At 41.0% G+C, this 23,521-nt stretch overlaps 1 protein-coding gene across 1 annotated transcript; it reads left to right on the top strand.

Annotated features, from left to right (window-relative positions):
• The first annotated feature begins 17,432 nt into the window (after nucleotides 1-17,432).
• LOC128539220 (uncharacterized) lies at nucleotides 17,433-22,614 on the top strand. The gene is made up of 6 exons (XM_053510663.1): nucleotides 17,433-17,615; nucleotides 18,182-18,493; nucleotides 18,587-18,898; nucleotides 19,107-19,142; nucleotides 21,106-21,189; nucleotides 21,865-22,614. The coding sequence occupies exons 1-5, from the start codon at nucleotides 17,570-17,572 to the stop codon at nucleotides 21,171-21,173; spliced, it is 774 nt and encodes a 257-aa protein (XP_053366638.1). The 5' UTR covers nucleotides 17,433-17,569; the 3' UTR covers nucleotides 21,174-21,189; nucleotides 21,865-22,614.
• The last annotated feature ends 907 nt before the right edge of the window (nucleotides 22,615-23,521 follow it).

Genomic DNA, 23,521 nt, shown 5'->3' with positions numbered 1-23,521 from the left:
AAATGTTTGAAGCATAAAATAAAAATCATATAGTAAATAATAGAGTAAATGTCACCCCCTGGCTAACATAAAGGTCACACACACACTAACACACACACACACACACACACACACACACACGCACACACACCTAGTCTAGACCTGAGTAACTGAAGTAACCCCAGATCATAACACTGTCTCCAGAGGCTTGTACAGTGGACACTATGCATGATGGGTTCATCACTTTATACACTTCCCTTCTTACCCTGACACACACACACACACACACACACATCACTCTGGAATAAACTCTGGACTTATCAGGTCACATGACCTTTTTCCATCACTTTAAAACCCAATTTTATGCCTTGTAGCAAATTTAACTGTTATTTTTCACTAACAAGTGTTTTTTTTGTTGTTGTTTGTTTGTTAGTTTTTTCTTATGGCCACACAGCTGTTTAATCAGTGTTAGGGTTTCCACATTGTGCATGGAGAAAATGTTCTTATTTTATTCTAAAAAAAAAATATTTATTTTCTGTAATTTTTTTTTTTTAGGTGAAGCTTATGGCACAGTCCTTACAGGTTTTAACTGCGTTTTACTGTAAGTTAGCCAAGAAGTGAAATTGATTGGCTTTTATATATATATATATATATATATATATATATATATATATATACACACTTTTTAAGCATCGCTATATTTTTCATTAGCTAAAACGTATTGCAGCAGTTTGATCCACCTCTCCAGCTTTAAACTCTCTCCTGAACCTGTGTGTGTATATTATGAGCTGTCTTTTAGGAAAACCAGAAAACTAAAACTAATAAACTATGAATATTTTATTGTTATAGGATTTTAAAATCATGTATAGCTTTGGATAAAGTAGACTTTATTGTTATTTTTCTCTGTAACAGTTTTGTGCTTTTTTACTCCATAAATAAATCATAAAAGATGAAAAAAGTCATCACGGACTTATTCTGCATTTTCACACCTCACAAAGAGGGAACCTGAGCATTGTTAGTAATTAACACAATGTAAATTGTAAGTAACATATTTTTGAATATTCCGAATCAAACAATATGCTTCAACTTAATTATGATTAGGGCCCAAGCACTATGACATCAGCTCTACAATATGTAGTAATAGCGTGTGAAGGGCACTTTTGTTCTTTTAATGTTTATTAGGGCCCTATTTAAAATAGCAGAGGGATCTTTTGATATCCAAAACAGCTTAGCCATGACAATGCTTTAAACCTATATCAAAAAGGGATTAATACATTTTTAAGTGACATTATATTGAGTTCACTCACTCATCTTCTTTACCGCTTTATCCTGTATTCAGGGTCGTGGGTGGCATAGAGCCTATGCCAGGAGACTTAGGGCACAAGGTACAAGGTGGGGTACACCCTGGACAGGGTGCCAATTCATCACAAGGCACACACAGACACACACTCATTTACACACTATGGGACAATTTGAGAACACCATTTAGCCTAACCTGAGTATCTTAGGATTGTGGGAGGAAACTGGAGTTTCCTGAGGAAACCCACCAAGCACGGGCAGAACATGCAAACTCCATGCACACAGAGACTGGAGTCGAGCCTGGCCGGGAATCGAACTCGGACCCTGGAGGTGCAAGGTGACAGTGCTAACCACTACACCACCATGCCACCTATATTGAGTTCAATTTAATTTAATTGTATTTGTATAGCGCTTTTAACAGTTTTCATTGTTGCAAAGCAGCTTTACACAATCAAAAGAATTCTGGAAGTTTCTATGAAATATGAATGTGAATAAAGCAAAATGATCAGATTGTCCCTAATTAGCAATCCAAGGGTGACAGCAAAAGTGGCAAGAAAAAACTCCTTGAGATGGCAATAAGAAGAAACCTTGAGAGGAACCAGACTCAACAGGGAACCCATCCTCATGTGGGTGATAACGGATAGCAGGGATTGATCTGTAGTCATACTGTGTGTGAAGAGGCTGGAAGTTCAGTATACCAGGAGATGTGTTTAAGTTAATATGGAGTCCAATTCGTTATTGAAGGCTCAGGTAGACTGTAGGAAACTCCAGTTTATAAGGCGTGATTTCCTTTTTTAAGAATGTTGCTAAATTGCTCTTACTCTTACTTTTAAAAGTAGGACAAAATTTTTTGCTCACTCAGGATCGATTTCCTACTCTAAACTCTAGTTCTGTTTTAATTTTTCATATCTTTAGCGATTTATACATTTTAAACTTATGCAAAGAGAATGCACTATGAACATACATGTCTGAAGTGTGTGTGGAGGGATTGCCAAGTCATATCTATGTTGTCTTTTAGTATTGTTTGTCCAAACACCATTGCGATTTAATCTCTTCAGGTACAGTCCCCTTTCTTTCTCCTTCCCCTTGGCTCTCTTTTCCTTTCTCTATTATATCTACAATTTTAACAACTGTTTAGACAAATCAAAAGATAAGCAGGTCACCATTGTGGAAGACACAAGTAAATACAGTAGTACACATATCTCACAAGATGGCACTACTGTTCCAACTATCTCCAAAGCTGTTCTGCTAGACGCCAAGGCCCTGGACTACAGCCTGGAAAGCCCAATACAGTATGTTAACATAGTCCTGCTCATCACATGCATTTAATACTTCATCTACCTGCCAATTGAAACAATTAAGGTACTTGTAAGATCTTTGACTTGGGCAGCACCACAGCCATTAGGTGATGTCTTATGGAAAACAATTTATTTTATTAGGAAAACAGAAAAAGGAAGGTGTAAAGAAGTGAGAGTGTGAAGAAAGAGTCACTCAGCTGACAAGCGTTGGTGGCGGTAGAGCGGGAGAGTGGAACTGTCCAGGCAGCGGCTCCTGCTGGCTTTTTAACGCAACTTTCTCAGTTGTGTCCGTCATGTTCACTGTGTACACCATGACTGTAATAAACTAAACAAATCCCACCTAGAAATTCTACATATATGCAGAGATGTAGATACTGTGATCTTTTATTTCCAGATTTCCTATTAATTGCCTTATTAGGGTGGTCCATTGGCTTTGTGCTCAGGTACAGGTAATCTTGACTCTTCTGAGTGTTTGAAGTTTGCATGTACTGTTTGTACTTAGATGGGTTTCCTCTATGGTTTAAGTTGATTGGCACTTCCACATTGTGTGTGTGTGTGTGTGTGTGTGTGTGTGTGTGTGTGTATGTGCTTGTGCTCTACAATGGGTGGGCACCACATCCAGGGCATTTCCTGCCTTGTGCCCTCTTTGACCTTAAACAAGTTACATGGTACGGTTCATAAATGGATGGGTTGCTGCTCAATCATCAGATAATTTCTGTTTATGTTATTTAGTAGCTGCAAAGTGATAGATAGATAGATAGATAGATAGATAGATAGATAGATAGAGTAACGTGTTCGACCCTAAGTACACGGGTGACACCATGAAACACAGACACGAGGCGAGGTTTTACTGGGAAAAAGGGTAATTTTATTTAGAAAAATGGAGAAGGAAAGGGTTAAAGGAGGGAGGATGGAGAGAAAGGGAAGGAAAGGTGATGATGCACGTGCTGGTCTGGTTGGCAATGCCCTCCTGGCATGCGGGCACAGGCTGGTGAGCGCTGGTGGCTGGCAGAGTGGCAGCTTCGGAGCACGCAGAGGTAGCGTTCCTGCACGCTCCCGAAGGCGGCGACCTCTCCCACTGAACATGAGCCAAGACCGGCCCCTCCCAGCTCTCTCTGGCCGCGGCCACAGGCGGGAGTCTCTCCTGGACGTCCGACGGCTGGGCGGCTTTCCCGGCTGGGATAGGGAGCCCTAACGCAGTCCTTTCTGCGACCTTTTCAATTTCGGTGGCAGGGATGCAAAGGCGGGCTCTAAGCGGAAGCTAAGGTGCCATGGGAGCTCACGAAGCTTGTTCACGCGCTGTCTTCTCGTGGAAATTATTTGCTTTCAAAGTCTCTTGGGCGCGTCACATTGCTCCGCTCGTGTCTCACTGTCTTTTCAAAAATCCACCGCGTCGCAAAGTTCAGCTTGCCAACAGTCAGACAGACCGACAGACCCTAAGCTACACTTTTCGCTGTGTTTTATAGCGCAGGAAGAAGCCCGGAACCATCAGAGGTGATAGCTCACCAGCCGTGCTTAATTCCGCGGCCCTGCTCTTTCGCGCACCAGTAAAAGGGGAGGGCACCTACCTCGTGAGCTTCGGAGTGAGCAAGAAGCAATATTAATTTGGGCGCACGCCGTGACAATAGATAGATACTGTAGGTAGATAGATAGATACTGTATATCCTGTAGCTCCTTCTCCTTCACATCACTGAAGGTAAGTCTTCTTCTCCCTCTCTCTCCCTCTTTGGTATTTAATAATCTAACTGAACTTAATAATTAGCATTCAAAGCTCTTAAATACTTACATCATGTAATAATCTTACTTATAATGTAAAAAAGAAAAGTGCACAATGAACATCTGTCATTATTTGGTTAAGTTCAGCACTGTTTTGCAGTAAAATACTATAAAGTGCACTGTATGAGAGGTATTTAAGTTTTAGTTTTAACAGTAAATATTCATTTTGTGATGCAAGTGTATATGCTGTTATCAATTTTGATTTAGTAAAACACTAAAATACATTATTACTTTACATAATTCACTGGTAAATGTGGATCATTCAGTGTAGTCTTGGCAAAGGAAGTGGTGGCTAAATGGTTAAGGCTTTGAGGTTATGAATGTTGTGATTTCAGATTTCAGCACTAAAAGCTGCTGTGGTTAACCTACATGTCACCAAATCATTAGGCAAATGTAATTGATACGTAAATTCTTATTTTCAATATATATTGCATAGGAATATAGTACAGTATACTGTATAGTACAGTTAAAACTATTTACCTGTAAATAATCTATATCTCAGTACTTTACTATAAATAAGCTCAATGTGATAGCCAGGAAAAGGAACTTATACTCTGTTACTGCCATTACTAGTAGTAATAATGTCACAAGCCAGCCCCAACCACCAAGCGCCTCACAATCCTAACTCCATTCCAGAGTTTCAGCGCACCCAGCGTTTAATCACGACACACCTGTATTCAATTAGGAACATCATCCCCAAGCTTTAAAAGCATGCAGAGTGCACCAGTCTGTGCCGCAGTATCTCGCTCGTGTGCCTCCCGTTTTCTCTCGAATATTTTCTCGCTGGATTTTGACCCGTTGCCAACCTCGCTGCCCATTGGACTTCTCTTCTTGTCTCATCCCTCGATCATCTCGCCTGTTCTTGGATTGCTTCTCGTGTTTGACCCTGCCTGTATTAGGATTCAGTTTTTTGCACCCGCCCCTATCGATTTGCTGGCTATCGTGGCTGGATTCGGATGATCGACCCTTACCTGCTAAACAACGCCGATTCTCTCTTCCCCTCTCCGTTCTGGTAACAGCCCAGCACGTCGAAACCATCACGGAAATTCAGTCGCACCACCCGCGCACATTGCTGAGACGGCGCAAGGTTCGTGCGCGCTTCCGGATTCCGCGGAGGACTTCCGACGTCGTCACCCTGACCCTCGTCACGCCACAGCCTGCTCCTCGGAATATTCGGTACTCGCACACACCCGCGCCGCTGCGCGCTGACTTTCTTAGACTCACACGCACATACATACACACACACACACACACACCCCCGCGCCGCTGCGCGCTGACCTTCTTAGACACACACACACACACCTGCGCCGCTGCGCGCTGACTTTTTTCAGGCACACACACACACATACACAAACGCACGTGCCCCCCCCCCCCCCCCCCCCCCCCCCGCTGCGGCGCACCAATTCACACACACACACACACACACACATACCGCCCGCGCTGCTGCACGCTGACTTTCTCAGACACACACACACACACACTACGCTGCCTTAGCCACCATATATTTAACCCCTAACTCCAAATAAACTCCCTTGAAGTAAGTCTGTGTCTGCTATTGGGTTTTTTTCGTCCCGACCTCCATCCCTGACAGTATACTGCGGCCATGGCAGACCCAGCAGACACTTTTCGACCCCGGCCGGGCCTTAGCACCAAATCCCAGCTGCGGGCTAGTAACCGATCCGAGGCCAGGCTTCGCCAGACTGTTGCCCAACAAGGTGCTCTCATTAACTCCCAACAGCAAAGCCTCCAACAGATATCTCAGAGTCTGTCTCAGCTGTCAAATCAGTTCCAGCAGGCGTTCTCCATCCTCCCATCCACGCTCACACCTCCAGCTCGGCACGAGCCTCGCTTACCCAATCCTCAACCCTACAATGGAGACCCTGGCACCTGTCGGTCATTTTTGTCACAGTGTTCCTTGCTGCTTGAACTCCAGCCCTCCGCCTTTCCTACTGAGCGATCCAAGGTGGCGTACATCATCACCCTTCTTACGGAGAGAGCCCGTGAGTGGGGAACGGCCGTCTGGGACGCTGGCGATCCCTGCTGCATCACCTTCAGCAGTTTCACCGAGGAAATGAAGAGAGTATTCGATCGCTCCCACGTAGGAAGAGAGGCCGCCAGACAACTACTGGAGCTTCGTCAGGGCTCCCGATCTGCTTATGACTACGCCATTGAGTTCCGGACTCTGGCGGCCGGCGCTCAATGGGACTCTCAGGCGCTTTATGACACCTTCCTGAATGGTCAAGGATCAGCTGACTTCCCAGCAGCTTCCTGAAGAATTGAATGACCTGATGGACCTCGCAGGCCGGGTGGATTCACGACTCAGACGGAGGCACCGCCCCCCTTCCCAGCTCCAGCTCAGGGCAGTCACTCCTCCCATGCCAGCCGCCGTCCCTGCCGAACCCATGCAGGTTGGACGAACCCGGATTTCGCCAGAGGAGCGACAACGCCGGATCCAGGCAGGGGCGTGCCTCTATTGTGGCCAGGTCGGACACCTACGTCTGCAGTGTCCATTAAAAGCCAGGCCCCCCCAGTGAATCTAGGCACACTGGAGGGGCACACCCAAGAGCAGATGCCTAGAGGCCGTCCAGTTCTTCCTGTCACCCTCTTCCTAGACAACCAGCCCTACATAGCTCATGCCCTCATCGACTCCAGCTCTGATCAGAATATTATCTGCGCCACGAAGGTCAGGGAACTACGTATCTCCACTCTTCCTCTGAATGCGCCACTGTCAGTCCACGCCCTCGATGGAACACTACTCCCTCCGATCACCTGTCGCACAGTGCCGGTTAACCTAAGGGCCTCCGGGAACCACTCTGAAGAAATTTCACTCCTGGTCATGGAAAAGGCTCAGTGCCAGCTGGTGCTCGGACATCCTTGGCTGGTTCGCCACAACCCTCACGTAGACTGGAGGAACAATACAATCCTCGAATGGAGTCCTCTCTGCCTGGCCTCTTGCCTGAAGTCTGCTCTCTGCCCCATCGGAGCCCCAAGCGCCCCAGAGGAGATCCCTGAACTCTCAAAGGTTCCACCTGATTACGTCGACCTTAAAACCGTTTTCAGCAAGTCCCGTGCTGTCTCTCTTCCCCCTCATCGTCCCTACGACTGCGCCATCGACCTCCTGCCTGGCACAGCCCCACCTCGGGGCCGCCTCTTCTCACTTTCTCAGAATGAGAGGAACTCCATGGACCAATACATTTCTGAGGCCCTAGCCACTGGCATCATCAGACCATCCTCATCACCTGCTGGCGCCGGGTTTTTCTTTGTGGCCAAGAAAGATGGGACCCTACGCCCCTGTATTGATTACAGAGGACTAAATGATATCACCGTCAAGAACCGGTATCCTCTGCCCTTGATGTCCACCGCTTTTGACCTCCTGCAGGGGGCCCGACTTTTCACGAAACTGGACCTGCGCAGCGCTTACCATCTGGTCAGAATTAGAGAGGGGGACGAGTGGAAGACCGCCTTCAACACACCGTCGGGGCATTATGAATACTTAGTCATGCCGTTTGGTTTGGCCAACGCCCCAGCAGTATTCCAAGCCCTAGTTAATGATGTCCTTCGGGATTTTATCAATATCTTCGCCTTCGTTTATCTTGACGATATTCTCATTTTCTCGCGGTCCTGGGAGGAACATAAGATGCACGTCCGCCAGGTACTCCAGAGGTTACTTGAGAATCAACTGTTTGTCAAGGCGGAGAAGTGCGAGTTCCACAGTAGCACAGTTTCCTTCCTGGGTTTCATTGTCGCTCCCTCTAGGATTCAGATGGACCCCGCAAAGCTGAAGGCAGTGACCGACTGGCCTACTCCAACAACACGCAAGGAGCTTCAGCGTTTCCTGGGGTTTGCCAACTTCTATAGGCGATTCATTCGGGGCTATAGCACAGTGGCCGCCGCTCTCATTTCCCTGACTTCAGCCAAGACCCCGTTCATCTGGTCGGAGCAAGCGGCCAGGGCCTTCCTAGAGTTGAAGAGGCGATTTACCTCAGCCCCGGTTCTTCTTCAGCCGGACCCTTCTCTTCAATTCGTGGTGGAAGTGGACGCCTCCGACTCAGGCGCCGGGGCGGTCCTATCACAGCGGTCGCCCAAAGATAACAAACTGCATCCGTGTTGTTTTTTCTCCCACCGGCTTTCTCCTACGGAGAGAAACTATGGTATTGGCGACCGGGAACTACTAGCGGTTAAACTCGCCCTGGAGGAGTGGAGGCATTGGCTCGAGGGCACCGAAATCCCCTTCCTGGTCTGGACGGACCATAAGAACTTGGAATATCTCCGGACAGCCAAACGCCTAAACTCCCGTGAAGCTAGGTGGTCCATGTTCTTCTCCCGTTTCAACTTCTCCTTGTCTTATCGCCCGGGGTCTAAGAACACGAAACCAGACGCCCTTTCTCGCCAGTTCTGTCCAGCCCATGAGCAGATGCCTGAAGCCACCATCTTACCCCCTCAATGCCTTGTGGGTGCCGCACTACTAGACATCGAATCGCGGGTCAGGGATGCACTCCATTAGCAGCCTGGCCCTTCAGAGACACCACAGGGCAGACTTTTCGTTCCGGCAGAAGTACGGCCCCACGTTCTGGAATGGGGACATAGCTCACGACTGGCCTGCCATCCTGGTGCGGCACGGACTTTGGCGCTGGTTCAACAACGGTTTTGGTGGCCCACTATGAGGAAGGACATTCGTCACTTCGTTAGTGCCTGCGACACTTGCGTCAGGAGCAAGGCCAGTAACAAGCCACCCGCCGACCTCCTTAGACCGCTCCCGATTCCTCACAGGCCCTGGTCCCATATCGCCCTTGACTTTGTAACAGGACTCCCCGACTCGGAAGGGAACTCCTGCATCCTCACGGTGGTCGACCGCTTTTCCAAGGCGGCCCACTTCATTCCGCTATCTGGACTCCCCACAGCGAAAGAAACCGCCGAACTTTTAATTGTGCATGTGTTCCGGCTGCATGGACTCTCAACAGACATCACATCGGATCGAGGACCCCAATTCACTGCCCGGTTTTGGTCCGCCTTCTGTAAGCTAATTGGTGCCACCCCTAGCTTATCTTCCGGCTATCATCAGCAGACGAACGGCCAGGCGGAGCGAGCTAATCAGGGCCTAGAAACAGCTATTCGGTGCATGACATCTAAGGACCCCCATCACTGGAGTCAGCTGCTACCATGGATCGAGTATGCCCACAACTCCTTACCTACATCAGCCACGGGTCTCTCCCCTTTTCAATGTTGCCTAGGGTATCAACCTCCTCTGTTCCCTTCTCAGGAGGCGGAGGTTGAGGTCCCCTCGGCTCAAGCCTTTATTCGTCGGTGCCGAAGAACGTGGTTAAAGGCAAGGGCTAGGATCCCCCGGACCGTTTCGATCTTCAAACAGCAAGCTGACCGACGTCGCTCCAGAGTTCCGTTATACCGTGTGGGTCAAAGAGTGATGTTATCCTCCCACTACATTCCCCTCAAAACAACCTCGCGCAAACTATCTCCCAGATTCATTGGCCCGTTCACCATCACCAGAATCATCAACCCCTGTACCGTCAGACTCCATCTGCCTTCCACCATTTGCCGGATACACCCTTCCTTCCACGTATCTCAGATAAGACCCCTGGTCTCATGTCCACTGAATCCACCCACCCGCCCAGCTCCTCCTCCCCGACTTCTCGATGGTGGTGAGGTCTTCACCGTGCATAAGCTTTTGAAAGCCAGACGGCGAGGCAGAGGCCTCCAGTACCTGGTGGATTGGGAGGGCTATGGCCCTGAGGAGAGAAGCTGGATCCCCTCCAGATTCATCTTGGATCGATCCCTTGTTGATGACTTCCATCTTCGACACCCCAACGCACTGGCCAGAACGCCAGGTGGCGTCCGTAGGAGGGGGGGTACTGTCACAAGCCAGCCCCAACCACCAAGCGCCTCACAATCCTAACTCCATTCCAGAGTTTCAGCGCACCCAGCGTTTAATCACGACACACCTGTATTCAATTAGGAACATCATCCCCAGGCTTTAAAAGTATGCAGAGCGCACCAGTCTGTGCCGCAGGATCTCGCTCGTGTGCCTCCCGTTTTCTCTCGAATATTTTCTCGCTGGATTTTGACCCGTTGCCGACCTCGCTGCCCATTGGACTTCTCTTCTTGTCTCATCCCTTGATCATCTCGCCTGTTCTTGGATTGCTTCTCGTGTTTGACCCTGCCTGTATTAGGATTCTGTTTCTTGCACCCGCCCCTATCGATTTGCTGGCTATCGTGGCTGGATTCGGATGATCGACCCTTACCTGCTAAACAACGCCGATTCTCTCTGCCCCTCTCCGTTCTGGTAACAGCCCAGCACGTCGAAATCATCACGGAAATTCAGTCGCACCACCCGCGCACATTGCTAAGACGGCGCAAGGTTCGTGCGCGCTTCCGGATTCCGCGGAGGACTTCCGACGTCGTCACCCTGACCCTCGTCACGCCACAGCCTGCTCCTCGGAATATTCGGTACTCGCACACACCCGCGCCGCTGAGCGCTGACTTTCTTAGACTCACACGCACATACACACACACACACACACACACACCCCCGCGCCGCTGCGCGCTGACCTTCTTAGACACACACACACACACCTGCGCCGCTGCGCGCTGACTTTTTTCAGGCACACACACACACATACACAAACGCACGTGCGCACACACACACACACTACGCTGCCTTAGCCACCATATATTTAACCCCTAACTCCAAATAAACTCCCGTGAAGTAAGTCTGTGTCTGCTATTGGGTTTTTTTCGTCCCGACCTCCATCCCTGACAAATAAATTACAGGCATACATCATCTAACCTTTGCAAAATAGTCTGTGAATAAGCTATTATTATTATAACACTATGTTATAGTTATGTATATACTTAACTTAACTCTGTGGGATATTGTAATGTCATGATGCACTTAAAGTAATATTTTCTAAAAAAAATAAATAAATAAATAAAGCACAAACAGTGCAATTAAAAGACTTAAAAGCAAATTGTGTACAAAAAAATGTACAGAAGTAATGTAATGTTGTAAACTTTAGGGGATGACTGTCGGACATGCAGTCGGGTCATGCATGAACCTTTGTCACATGGCACAAACGTACTATTATAGGTAGCTGTGAAAAATGTACTGAAATTAAACAATTTGGTTTTGAGGAGGAGCCTAATGATGCTGCAAAGGTTTTTGCATTGCTTACAATGATTCTTATGGTCTTCAACAATCTAATCTATATATATATAGTCTAATATGATGTCTAATATGAGTTTAATATGATGTTGGCTTTTCAAAAAAAAATTTAGAAGTGTGCTTATGGGAATTTTTAAGCATTTTTCCAGATTTGCATTTGAGAGTTGAGACACTGATGTTGTACAAGAAGGCTTTCTCTGCCTCTTTTCTAGGCAGTCTCTGCTCTAATTTATCCCAAATGTGTTCTATCGGGTCAAGACCAGGATGTTCTTCCACACCAAACTCACTCATTCATCTCCTTATTGACCTTGCTTTATGAGGTTGTTTTTTAGGAGTTGGGCTCAGCTCCTTAGTTCCAGTAAAAGGAACTCCTAATGCTTCAGCTTAACAATACATTTCAGACACGTTCATGATCCCAACTTTGTGGGAACAGTTTGGGGATGGACCCTTTGTGTTTCAACATGACTGACAATTCGAGGACGGGTCCTTTGTGTCCCAAAATTACTGTGCACCAGTGCACAAAGCAAGGTTCATAAAGACATTATATGTTATAGCTGCAATGGCCAGGATCATATTAAACTCCATGGATTATGAATTCGATGTTACTTTATGCATGTGAAGGCAGGCAGGTGAATACTTTTGACAATATTGTTTGCATTCCAACACTTTACATTAAAATTGGTCTCATTTTTTTTTAGCATAAATGGATCATAATAGAAATGGATTTCAATATATTAAGGAAAGGTTTAGAGCAATGAAAGCAGACCAGAAATACACAAACTGATGTGTGATAGAACATTCCAAGGAACAGTCAAACCATTTAAACTTGCTGCTTGGGATGCATTGGTCTTAGTAGGGCATTGATTTTTTTATGAGGACAAGTGAGCCAAAAACTGTGCTGAGCTAGTCAACACTATGCTAACAGCATACCAGAACATTTGCTGCTTAATTATCTAATCGCATCTTCGACCTAAATTAAAACTAAGTTTTGTTTTTGTGTATAAGTGTTCTTTTAACATAATAGACAAAATCAAATTTTACACTTAGATTCGTCATATCAGAATTACTAAAAAAACTTTTTTTATTATAATATAGCATTTGGTGAAATTCCTGCTTCAGATACTACACACCACTTGCTTATGTAATGCACTGCCACATTAAAATACAGTGAAGTGAAAATACAAATATTTCCAGTATAATGCAGTGGAGTAAAATAAAAAAAAAAATCTTCTAATAAAACTACTTAAGTACAGACACAAGATGAACACCATTTATTTTCCCTACCACTATAATGAATGATTTAATTAGAAATCTCCTTTATAACCTTTTTAAAGGCTTTAATCTTCATGGTTTAAACAAAGCAGAACATGTAGCACTCCGATTTTCATATCGAATTACTTTTTCTGTCACATGATCAGTAAAGCAAAAATACACCCTGTCCTACACATGGACTGCTGTACTGTAAGTACTTTAAATATGCACCCTAGTGCATTTAGTGCACCCCAGTAAATTCAGTCATCCAAGCAGTAATAAATGACAAGTATGTGTCACTCAATGTCCACGATATGTTCTGGGAAATACGACATTATGCAATTCAAATGCTTTTTAAATACACTTTGTATACACTGTCTGACGAAAAAAAATAAATAAATAAATAAATAATAATGTTGCACACTGAAATATTTCATTTGACCGTCATTTTGCTTTGATTATTTCTGTGGCATCAAATAATATGCAATGATTCTCTGCAGAATCATTTAATAAATACTTATTTATTAATATTTATTTTCATATTTATATTTATTGTCCAGTGTCTCTTCCCTTCGTCCCCTTTGCTGCGGTTACTGTGATATTTCTGCACATCATCGTAGCTGTAGTCCATTGCAAAACCAGTAAGAAAGGTACTCAAGGTATTCAAACATTCAAGCTCTTCTCATCATAATATACATGTTTTTAATCTCTTTTAGCCAATGACTCTAAATCCTGATCCATGCTTCTGCATCAAGTCTACACTGTAGCTACATACAATAGGCTGTATCTTTCACAAATAGCCTGATGTGCGCTTCCTTAGAAATGCAAGAACATGTCACATGGATGCGAACAGAAGCAGCTGGGCCGGTCCATCTACTAGCGCTGCATTTTTAAATTCAGTTGAAAATTGACTGAACATGAACTAAATTAAAAAAAATGACTAAATGTCCAAATATGGACATTTGCACAAGTTATCTTTACTACACTACTTGATTGTAGTACATGAACGGAAAGAAAGAGACTGGTGAAGAGATTTAGGACAGTTGCATAGAAACTGCAATGCCAACTAGCAGTTCTGCATTGGAATCGCTGATTGACATAGACAAAAAGTATAAATGCTCACAATTATTAAATACAGTACAACAATATTAATGATATTAATTGTAGACACACATTGCCAACTATAACACTAATATCATTTATTGTGTTGTATGTTGTTTCCACTCATTCCAAGCTGCTATGCAAGCATATAAAAGAGAAAAAAAAAAAAAACTTAAATGCACTCAAGAGTTGTTTAGGAGTTTAGCTGCATAACCTGACTGAATGTTCATTGGTTTATTTTACTCTCCAGGTTCTGCTCATCGAGCTCATTGCAGCAGAACTGATGAAGATGGAACAGTAAGACTATAGTAGAGAAGAATGGTGACCAAGGAATACTATTTTTATTTGGAAATAAAACCTTAAAATCATAAAGCAACCATTTGCTTTTTTTTTTTTTTGAAATGACACAGTTTTTAAATTACTATTTAAAAATAAAGACATGTGAAATGAAAACCTTCAGAGAAACAGAAAACTGGCCATTGATTTTAGTTTTAATATGTTACCATGGAAACAAACCTTTATCTAATTAAATATATATATTATTTTTATATATGTTAATAAACGGAAATTTGGAATACCAACACTTTGGTAAATGTCTTTTTATCAGATTTGCAGTTGAGTATTTGTTTTGAAAAGTTGTAATTACCCTTTAACTTATGCTTTGTCATGAAATATGTCAGCTCATAGGGTTTTTTTTTTTTATCAACATAATATAAATTTCCTACTGTTTCATATTAGTTTGCATTTAAATACATGCTTTAAAATATAAAGTGTTTTGTTGTATAAGGTTGTATTGCTTAATCATTAAATATACCTCTATAATATAATGTTAACCTTGTTTTCCGAGACTGAGGATTAATTTCAATAATAGGTTAATTATAATATTCTACTACATCTTAATTAAAAATTTATTATTTTTGTGTATGTCTTTTTTTTGTCATCTAATCTGATATTTTGTTCCAGACACAAATGGAATCTATGGTAATTGCAATTATGCAAACATGTGTAATAAATAAATAAATAAATAATAAAAATAATAAAAATAAAGAAATACTAGAACTTAAATGCTGTAAACATAAGACACATAATATATAATAGAAAAAAATAAATAAATAATAAAATATGTTCATGTTTGCAAATGTTCATGTGCACAGTGCCCTGCTATTAACCAGCCCCCCATCCACACTGTACAGTACAGTATGACTGCCTCACATCATGTGTGTTGGTCAGAACCAATTATTCTTCCACAAAAGTTTGGCTACCCTGGAACAGTCCCCACTGATCCTGTTGGAGCTGATGTCGCCAGTGTGCCAGCGTCACCCCTTGCTCCACTTACATCTTCAAGCTCCTTTATTTGTTTGTTTATTTGTTTGTTTGTTTGTTTTAATAAAATAAACATGATTCACAATATCTTTAATATCTTATGGAATAAGTGCAATACAAAAATGAATATGGAATAAATATCAGTCACCCCATATGTCACTGGTGTTACTGTTACACAAAAAAGTAAGTTTTTTATTTTGAAATCCATTTCCCAATTCGAAATCGTTCCTGCGTCAGAGGTCACTAGATGAAGAACACTGGACAAATGCCAAAGGTCAGATGCTGTTTGTGGCTCGGCATTTGTTTAGAAATGTCACTATTTCCGCATGATGCTGGTCAAGATATATGTTTTATAAATGTGTGTTTATTGCTGTGCTCTGTTGTGTGTATGTGTGTGTGTGTGTGTTCAGTGTCCAGTGTGTTCAGCGTATATTGCCTCTAGGTCACGCTGCTAAAAACTCCAGTCCATGTTTTCCGCCTGCCTCGCTGTGGTTCCCGCTCTGAAAATGGCGCAGTGAGCAGGAGACTGTTGTAACACAGGAAGAGCCGACGAGAGAGAGTTTGGCAACTGGTTAGAGACTGGAGAGAGAGTGGTTCACTGATGCTCTGTGTTTTCTATCCTACAACTGACTCTGATTTTTGCTTTGTGCTTTGGCTTATTAATTCACTTTGTGTGTATAGTCATGTTGTTAGCAGTTGTATTAATTCTGCATGATCTTACTGTCTGTACCCACACTGTACTGTATATGAAGGCGTAGCTTTCAGTAATATTAAGGAATTTAATCGTTGTTTTGTTTATTAGTTTGGTCTGGATCCACCCTGAAGCTGTCTCCAGTGTTGTTTGCTCACATTATTATTATTATTTTTTTATGTCTTACTCTTTTGTATATGCTTGTATCTCACATGTTCTAAAGAAAACGCTCTTGGCCCGTTTCCTCTTCTGCAGTTAAAACACCACTGTGGCTCATTTTCCAAACATCTTAAATAAAACCCTCATCCGTTTTCACGCTGCACAACCGAACAAACCAGAATGCAGGTGTGTTTTCTTCTTCTCTTCCTCCTCCCCATACAGCTTCATGTCTCAGAAAGTGAGAAATAATCACTTGGGTCTGATATACACACACATTAAAAGGGGCCCAAAATATATATAGAGTACTGTACACACTTTAACAGCTGTAATCTGTGCTCTTTTTTTTTTACTCGAAATATATCATGGCAGCAAAGTAATATGTTTCCTTTAAAGATGTTGGTAGTCACACCGATGTTGATGCTATCATGTGACCGTCAGAAAACAGCCAGAGAAAATGGCGAGGCATGCGTTACTTTCAACACAACACAAAATCATTTTGAAGTGGTATTTAAATTTGTATAATGTAAATTTGCTGGCTGCACTACAGGGAGTAATTGTAGTATCGTACAGAGCAATCCTTATGGACACTCTAGTCAATGTTTTTCAGTTTTAACAGTAGTGACGTACAGCTACTCTTTGAGGTTTAAAGTTTTGCTGTTTTTCTGCATCTAATTATTCCTATCCCAGGCAAATTCTGACTTTAAGTTACTTTTATTCAACCAGCAAGTGTTTTGTGATTAGAAATGACACAGGTGTTCCTAGAAGATATTAAGACAATGTGAAAAAAATGATTAGTCACTTTTTATTTACGTTTGAAAAAAAAACTTTAAAAATGTATCCACTTCTCAATAATCAATAAAAAATCCTTTATTGGCTATTACAGCAATCAAACACTTCCTATAATTGCTGGCCAGCTTCTCCACTGGTATTTTTGCCCAATTATTATTTTTAACGATGAGTTCAAACTCTTTTAGGTTGGCAGGTGCTTGCCATTACCCTGATCTTTAGATCAGGTTCCCTGGTCCACCGGCTAAAAAAACACCCCCAAAACATTAGGTTCCCACCACCAGGTTTGATAGTGGAGAAGGTGATCTTAGGGTTAAAGGAGTCTACATCATTGTGGCCAAACAATTCAATTTTAGTTCCATCAGACCATAAAGAAGACCAGAAGTCTTCTCGTCACATCTCTCAGATTTCTGGTCTTCTATTTTAGGTCAGATGAAACAAAAATGTTATTTTTTTGGCAATTCTTCTGGGAGACGCCTGTATCATTTCTAATCAAGAAAAAACTTGCCGGCTAAATAAAAGTAACTTTGAGTCCGAATTTGTCAGGGGTATGAATAATTTCGGGCTTGACAGATAGAAGCAATACTGTGTGACTATGTGCTATATTAGGTGCTGGGACAAAAAAGAGGAAATAGCAACTGAAACAGTAGTGCAAGGTGTGTGGACACTTTAGAGTGAACATAAGGCCACACACAGTGTGTCTTTGATTGTGGACGTTACATATTAAACATGCTGGTGTGTCTTTATTTTTTCCTTTTGCTCAACATCACTATAGGTAAGTCTGTTGTAAGAGTCTCCGTCTCTCTCTCTCTCTCTCTCTCTTTCATTTAATAATCTTATTACTGTAAATATGTAATGTTTAACATTTAAATTAGTTAAGTCTTTACATGTATTAGTCTACTTATAAAGTAATTGCACCACTTAGTTGAGTATCTGGATAGAGTATAAATTCAATGTACAGTGGTTTATTTAAATGTTTTATTACTCTTTTGTCCACTATTTTTAATTTTAAAATTAGTGGATTGTTTCTGCGCACTAAAATTCATTAATAATTGAGATTAAATTCACTGGTAAATGTGGTTACTTCAGTGTAAGCTAGATGAAAGAAGTGGTGGTTCAGTGGTTAAAGCTTTCATCGTGTGAAAGTTGTGAGTTTAAACCCTGGTGATGCCAGGCCAATGTGGTTAATCTGCACCCCAATCAGCTTTATGAGTTACTTTGGATAAAAGCATCAGAGAAATGTAGTGTATATATGGATATACTGTATGTATGTATACACATGCATATATACCGATACATAAACTGCCTATTAAAAAAATATATACTGATGCGTTCCTACAGGCTGCAGGCTGGAAGGAAACCATATACGAAAACTCATCACTGCATACACAGGAGACTCAGTACTGCTGCCCTGCTCCTGCACTGACCTCCACACCACACCTGGGACATTCACATGGAGGAAACTCAGAAATGAAAATGAATGGGTAGAGATATCTCCCAAGCTTGATTGGTACAAAGACAGATTCCAGTTTGTTAATGATCACTCTTCAGGAAATCTCTCTCTGCTCATATCACACCTGACTGTAGAGGACGGAGGGGATTACATGTGTAGACTTAAGAGTGAATACAGAAACTTCAGGCTCACTGTTGAAGGTAAATTATATGCTTGTTCAGTGATAATTCCATGACAGATCGATCTGATGGTGTAACCAAATTGCAATAAGTTGATGTTTGTTCGTCCTGTAGGTTGCCTGTGGAATGAAAAGAGAATGACTGTGTTTGGAAACATCGGAGAGTCTGCCCTTCTGCCCTGCTCCTGCTTTCAATTACAAACCAAACCACACACTTTCAGGTGGATCTTTTTAAAGGGATCTGATAAGACAGAAATCTCCCCAAAGGACCAGACAAATCTCTACACAGACAGAGTTCAACTCTTTAATGATCATCATCCAGGAAATCTCTCTCTACTGATATCACACCTGACTGGAGAGGATGAAGGAAGGTACAGGTGTGAGATCAGCAAGAATGACGTTAAATACGTCTCACTTTCAGTGAAAGGTAATGTATTGTATGTCAATAGATCATGTTTGTTTTTGAAATTTGTTTCTAATCAAGTACATGGATTATTGTAAATAAATATTATTACTGTATAAAAATTATGTTGAGCATTTATCCAATTTTATGGCAACCCCCGCCCCATTTCAAGAGTCGACAAACTTAATATACCCAAATATATCCATGATTTTTTTGTTCTTTTTTTTTGTAGGTGTCACACCTGAACCCCGAAGCTCATGTGGAAAAGGTAATAATCGATTCACTGTCTTAAGTTCATTAACAATTTCAGTGATTTGTATTTGCTGTGAACACTTCTGGGAAATGGACAGAACCTTACAGTATAGGTTTTGTCAGATATTTGGTAATTGTAACCTCATATGAACAGCTTGACAGTAGAATATGATAAATAGCATTTTTTTTTACTAATTTTGCCAAATTATTTTGTAAAAACACACGGTTGTCTGTAACAAAATATTTTTTGAGAATCTTTAAGCTTCTATGTTTTGCACGAAGCACAACCTGAGTTTCGAGCAAAAGCTGGCATGCTTTGATGAGCCAATCGCAATGCTACATTATGTCATGTGACCCAAAGATCCTTTGTGTGCAGCACTCTGGGTTCTGTGAGTGGTTTGAATGTGTTCAGAGGATCTTTGGTGAATGATGAAACCATGGATACTTACATTATGTTCTTGTCAATGACTGGTATTGCTTAACATCCTCAATGGGTTGTGTGAAAAAGGACATTCTGTAATTTCAGTGTTGTTTAAATACTCTTTGTAAATTTAACGATGGTGGTAAAACAGGAAAATAACATCATAAAACTAAAAGACACGTGAGGAATTCATGCACATTTTGACTACTCTTACTGCAAAGTTATGAAATTGATTATAAAGTTATAAAAGTGTGCATGAACAAACATCATCCAGTGCCTGTCTGTACTATAAGAGAGACCTGCATGATGCTGCAAACTAAGGTTTTTGTTTTGCTCATAATATTCATCAGGATCTTTAACAATCTTTGTACTTAACACTAATTTCTTTTTGACTCACTAGAGAATCACAGTCAAAACACCAGTTTACTATAATTTTATATTGAAATTTAACACTCAACACTATTATTGTTACTAAATTGCATATTTACTATAAATAGCCACACACACATGCACAACTGTAGGCCGGTATATATGTTACACTTTTTAAAAAATGGCGATAAATAAAAAAATAAAAAATAAAGGCGATCGTCCTTGGCCAACACATTTCTTTCTGTAAAATACTTATATGAAAACACTTTTAAACCCGGAGCACTCTCATTCACATGTACACCTGCTTACACTCTACTAGCGTCCACGCCCAATCCTCAGCCTAGTGTACCAATTAGGGTGCCTCCGCTAGTAGCTGATTGTTACACGAACAGCACTCTTAAAGAAACATGCACAGTATTATCAGTCAGTATCACAGTAGTTCCAAAACGCTACTCAGCTTAAAAAAAAGATTTAATAGGGGCAAAAGTTTACTCTCTTTTTAGCTGTACATAACCTCACACTGTGACAAAACTGTGCGAGGTGGAGTTAAAGCTTTTGGCAAAAAGCGTAAAATTCACACTGATATATAATCATAAAAAATTTGACAAAATATTTTGTCATGTGCTTTTTATCATCTTTGCGACTCAAAGAAAACATGCACAAAATATTCTCTATTTGTTTGTAAAAAAAAAAAAAAAAGGTTTTCCTTACAACTGTAAAAAAAAGAAAAAATGGAGTAACATCTTATTCCTGTTGATATAAGATCACATGCTGCGATCAGTGTATACATTTATTTATTAATTTATTTATTTTAACATAAAAATATTAGCTATTTCCTTGTAAAGGGGTCAAATAACATGCTTCAGGTCACGGAAATATGCGGTGTTCTCTTATAGTACGTGTGAAAATTATTAAAAACTTAAATTTTTGTTAATATAATATATATTATATAATATAATATTTTAGTATAAAAAAATAAAAGATTTTCTATATATTGTATAAATATATAGAAATTATTGTATAAATATTTTAATACTAAATTTATTGCTATACTGTATGTTATATATTGTAATATATGATACTTTTATGATAATAATATGACAATATTATTAATATTATATTAATATAATATACATCCTACTATCTTATACATTTTTTTTTTGCCTGTCTCTGTATATCAACATTCTAGATCCTCTTCCCTTTGTCGCTGTGGTGATTGTGATCTTTCTGCACTTCATCGTAGCTGTGGTCTATTAAAGAACCATAAAGAAAGGTACACACACTTGGTCAATCTCTTCCAATAATACTGTACAGGTTTATCACATCGTTCATCCACTGACCCTAAAGCCTTCTTTATGTGTCTGTGTCAAGTCTACACAATATAGTGGGTCTTACTTAGGTACTGCGTAGCCACACACCCTACCATGTTACCTACAGTACACGAACAAGCCCAAAGAAATGGACCTACAGTACACATTGCTCTGATACCCCTGTGTTTGGTCCACCTAGTAGCATCACATTTATATAATTCATCTTTGCCACACTAAAAGGTCTGCCAGATGGCAATACATTTTCGGCAAAAAACTGCCACGAACAACCAGTTTGAGTTTCTTTTGTCAGAGTTTGTAGTGCAACAAAAAAGCATAGAGTACGGTGAACAGACTCCATACAGTTGCATAGAAACCGCACCAACAACTAGAGGTTTGGCATTGTTAATTGCAAAGTGACACAGACAAAAAAGTATAAGTACTTACAACTGCATAGACTTGACATAGAAATGACAACCCCAACACCCCTAACCACACACACACACACACACAATGATACATTACATTAATACATACATTAATATACACACATTAATATCAATGATGAATATGAACATACATGTCATCTTTTGTTTTCTGCATGATGTGACTTAATGTTTCCTGTTTATTTTTGTCTCCAGGCCCTGCTTGAGCTTATTGCAGCAGAAATGATGGAAATAGAACTGATAGACTACAGTACAGAAAAATGTCGACAAAAGACAGAGACGTTTAACAGCAGCAACATTCTACTGTACCCACCTGACAATGACATTTTTACTGATTATCTTGCTTTCGTCTTTTAGCTTCAGTGTTTGCTCAATTCTCTCAGTATTACATATTTTGCCAATATGCGTAATATGTAACATGTTGTCTGTCACTCTCACGCTGTTCTGTTCTATTATTGACAGTTATACAGTTGTCAATTGTCATAAATAGTTGTCATAAATACAGTTGCACATCAAAGGTTGCACTTAATTTCACTTATTAGTATTATGCAATTATGCTTTTTATTATAATGTTTTTATATAAATATATAGGCTATTATTACAGATTTTTTATATTCTTTATATAAATTTTGTAGATTTTAGCATTGCACTAACTTTGGTCAGCTCTCACATTTAGCCATTATCTACTGACTATATGTAAGATATAAAGTGAGCAATTACATCTCCAAACTTGTCTTAGTGTTATTGACTTCATTGATGCTGGATGTCTGGAATTTCAATATAGTATCTATCTATCTCTCTGTCTCTCTCTCTCTCTCCATCTATCTGACCTTATAATACACCTTAGTGCTTTGTCTACTTGACAACTATTGGAATGTTAAAAATGAGGAAACAAGTTGTTGCCTGATTTCTGTTTTGAAATCACAAGCTGTTCCCAACTAGCTTGTGCCATGCTAATAAAAGGAAATAAAGAAAAGAAGAAAAAAAAAAAGACTTTGTGAAATTTCCCTTCTCAGTTGCATGCTTGATATTTGGTTATGACCCGAAAGTTGTAAGTACTATACTGCATACCAAATAAAAATACCCATGCAGGTGTATGAGAGTGTTCTGTAAATGTAGCCTATATGTAATGATGACACATAAATACATTCCCCATTATAACTGTAGTACGTTATAAACCTACTCCCTGTAATACAGAGTCCCATATGTTATCTCCCCTGCTGGCAGGAAAGAGAAAAATCCTGATTCATCATCGCATGAAATTAGTTTCTCATTCCCCCCCCCCCCCCCCCCCCCCCCAAAAAAAAAAAAGCTAATAAACAAAACTTTTCTGCCCACAAAATCCACAGTTTATAAATAAAATCATATATATATATTTTTTTTTTATTATCTGATTTTCTATGGAATGTCTCATCAGTGTCCTTTTTCATTTTTGCGCTTAAGAATATCTAAAGTCTCTGTATCTTTCTCCACAGCAATGTAGTTTGGCCTTTTACTGTATTTAGTTCACTTTTCTCTTGTCAATGACAGTGCAAATGTTTAACTTTTTATTAAGGCATTACTGGTAAATTTCTAAACTTCATTATCATATACTGTGCACAAGTTGATCAGATGTGTTTTCTTCTCCTCCTCATACAGTTTCATGTTACTAAAGCTGAGATATAATCACTTGGATCTGATGGTGATAACTAGCTCTCATGCTATCTACTGTAGCTAGTTAGCTAGCTAGCTAGCTAGATAGATAGATAGATAGATAGATAGATAGATAGATAGATAGAGTTGTATAAGATTATGTGCTGCGTTGCTGGCTCAAACACTTAAAGCTCTGGGTTACTTTTCAGAAGATTGTAAG

This window comes from Clarias gariepinus, chromosome 2, assembly GCF_024256425.1.
Source record: "Clarias gariepinus isolate MV-2021 ecotype Netherlands chromosome 2, CGAR_prim_01v2, whole genome shotgun sequence".
NCBI lineage: Eukaryota > Metazoa > Chordata > Actinopteri > Siluriformes > Clariidae > Clarias > Clarias gariepinus.
The sequence above is the reverse complement of the archived record's forward strand: the minus strand, read 5'-3'. Positions and strand labels throughout refer to the sequence as shown.

What these genes read in the sequence shown, in the direction of transcription:
- LOC128539220 (XM_053510663.1), top strand. Translation starts at nt 17,570, where the DNA reads ATGCTGGTGTGTCTTTATTTTTTCCTTTTGCTCAACATCACTATAG. An exon ending in CTTCAGGCTCACTGTTGAAG is followed by an intron (nt 18,494 to 18,586) that starts GTAAATTATATG and finishes TTCGTCCTGTAG; the next exon opens with GTTGCCTGTGGAATGAAAAG. An exon ending in CGTCTCACTTTCAGTGAAAG is followed by an intron (nt 18,899 to 19,106) that starts GTAATGTATTGT and finishes TTTTTTTTGTAG; the next exon opens with GTGTCACACCTGAACCCCGA.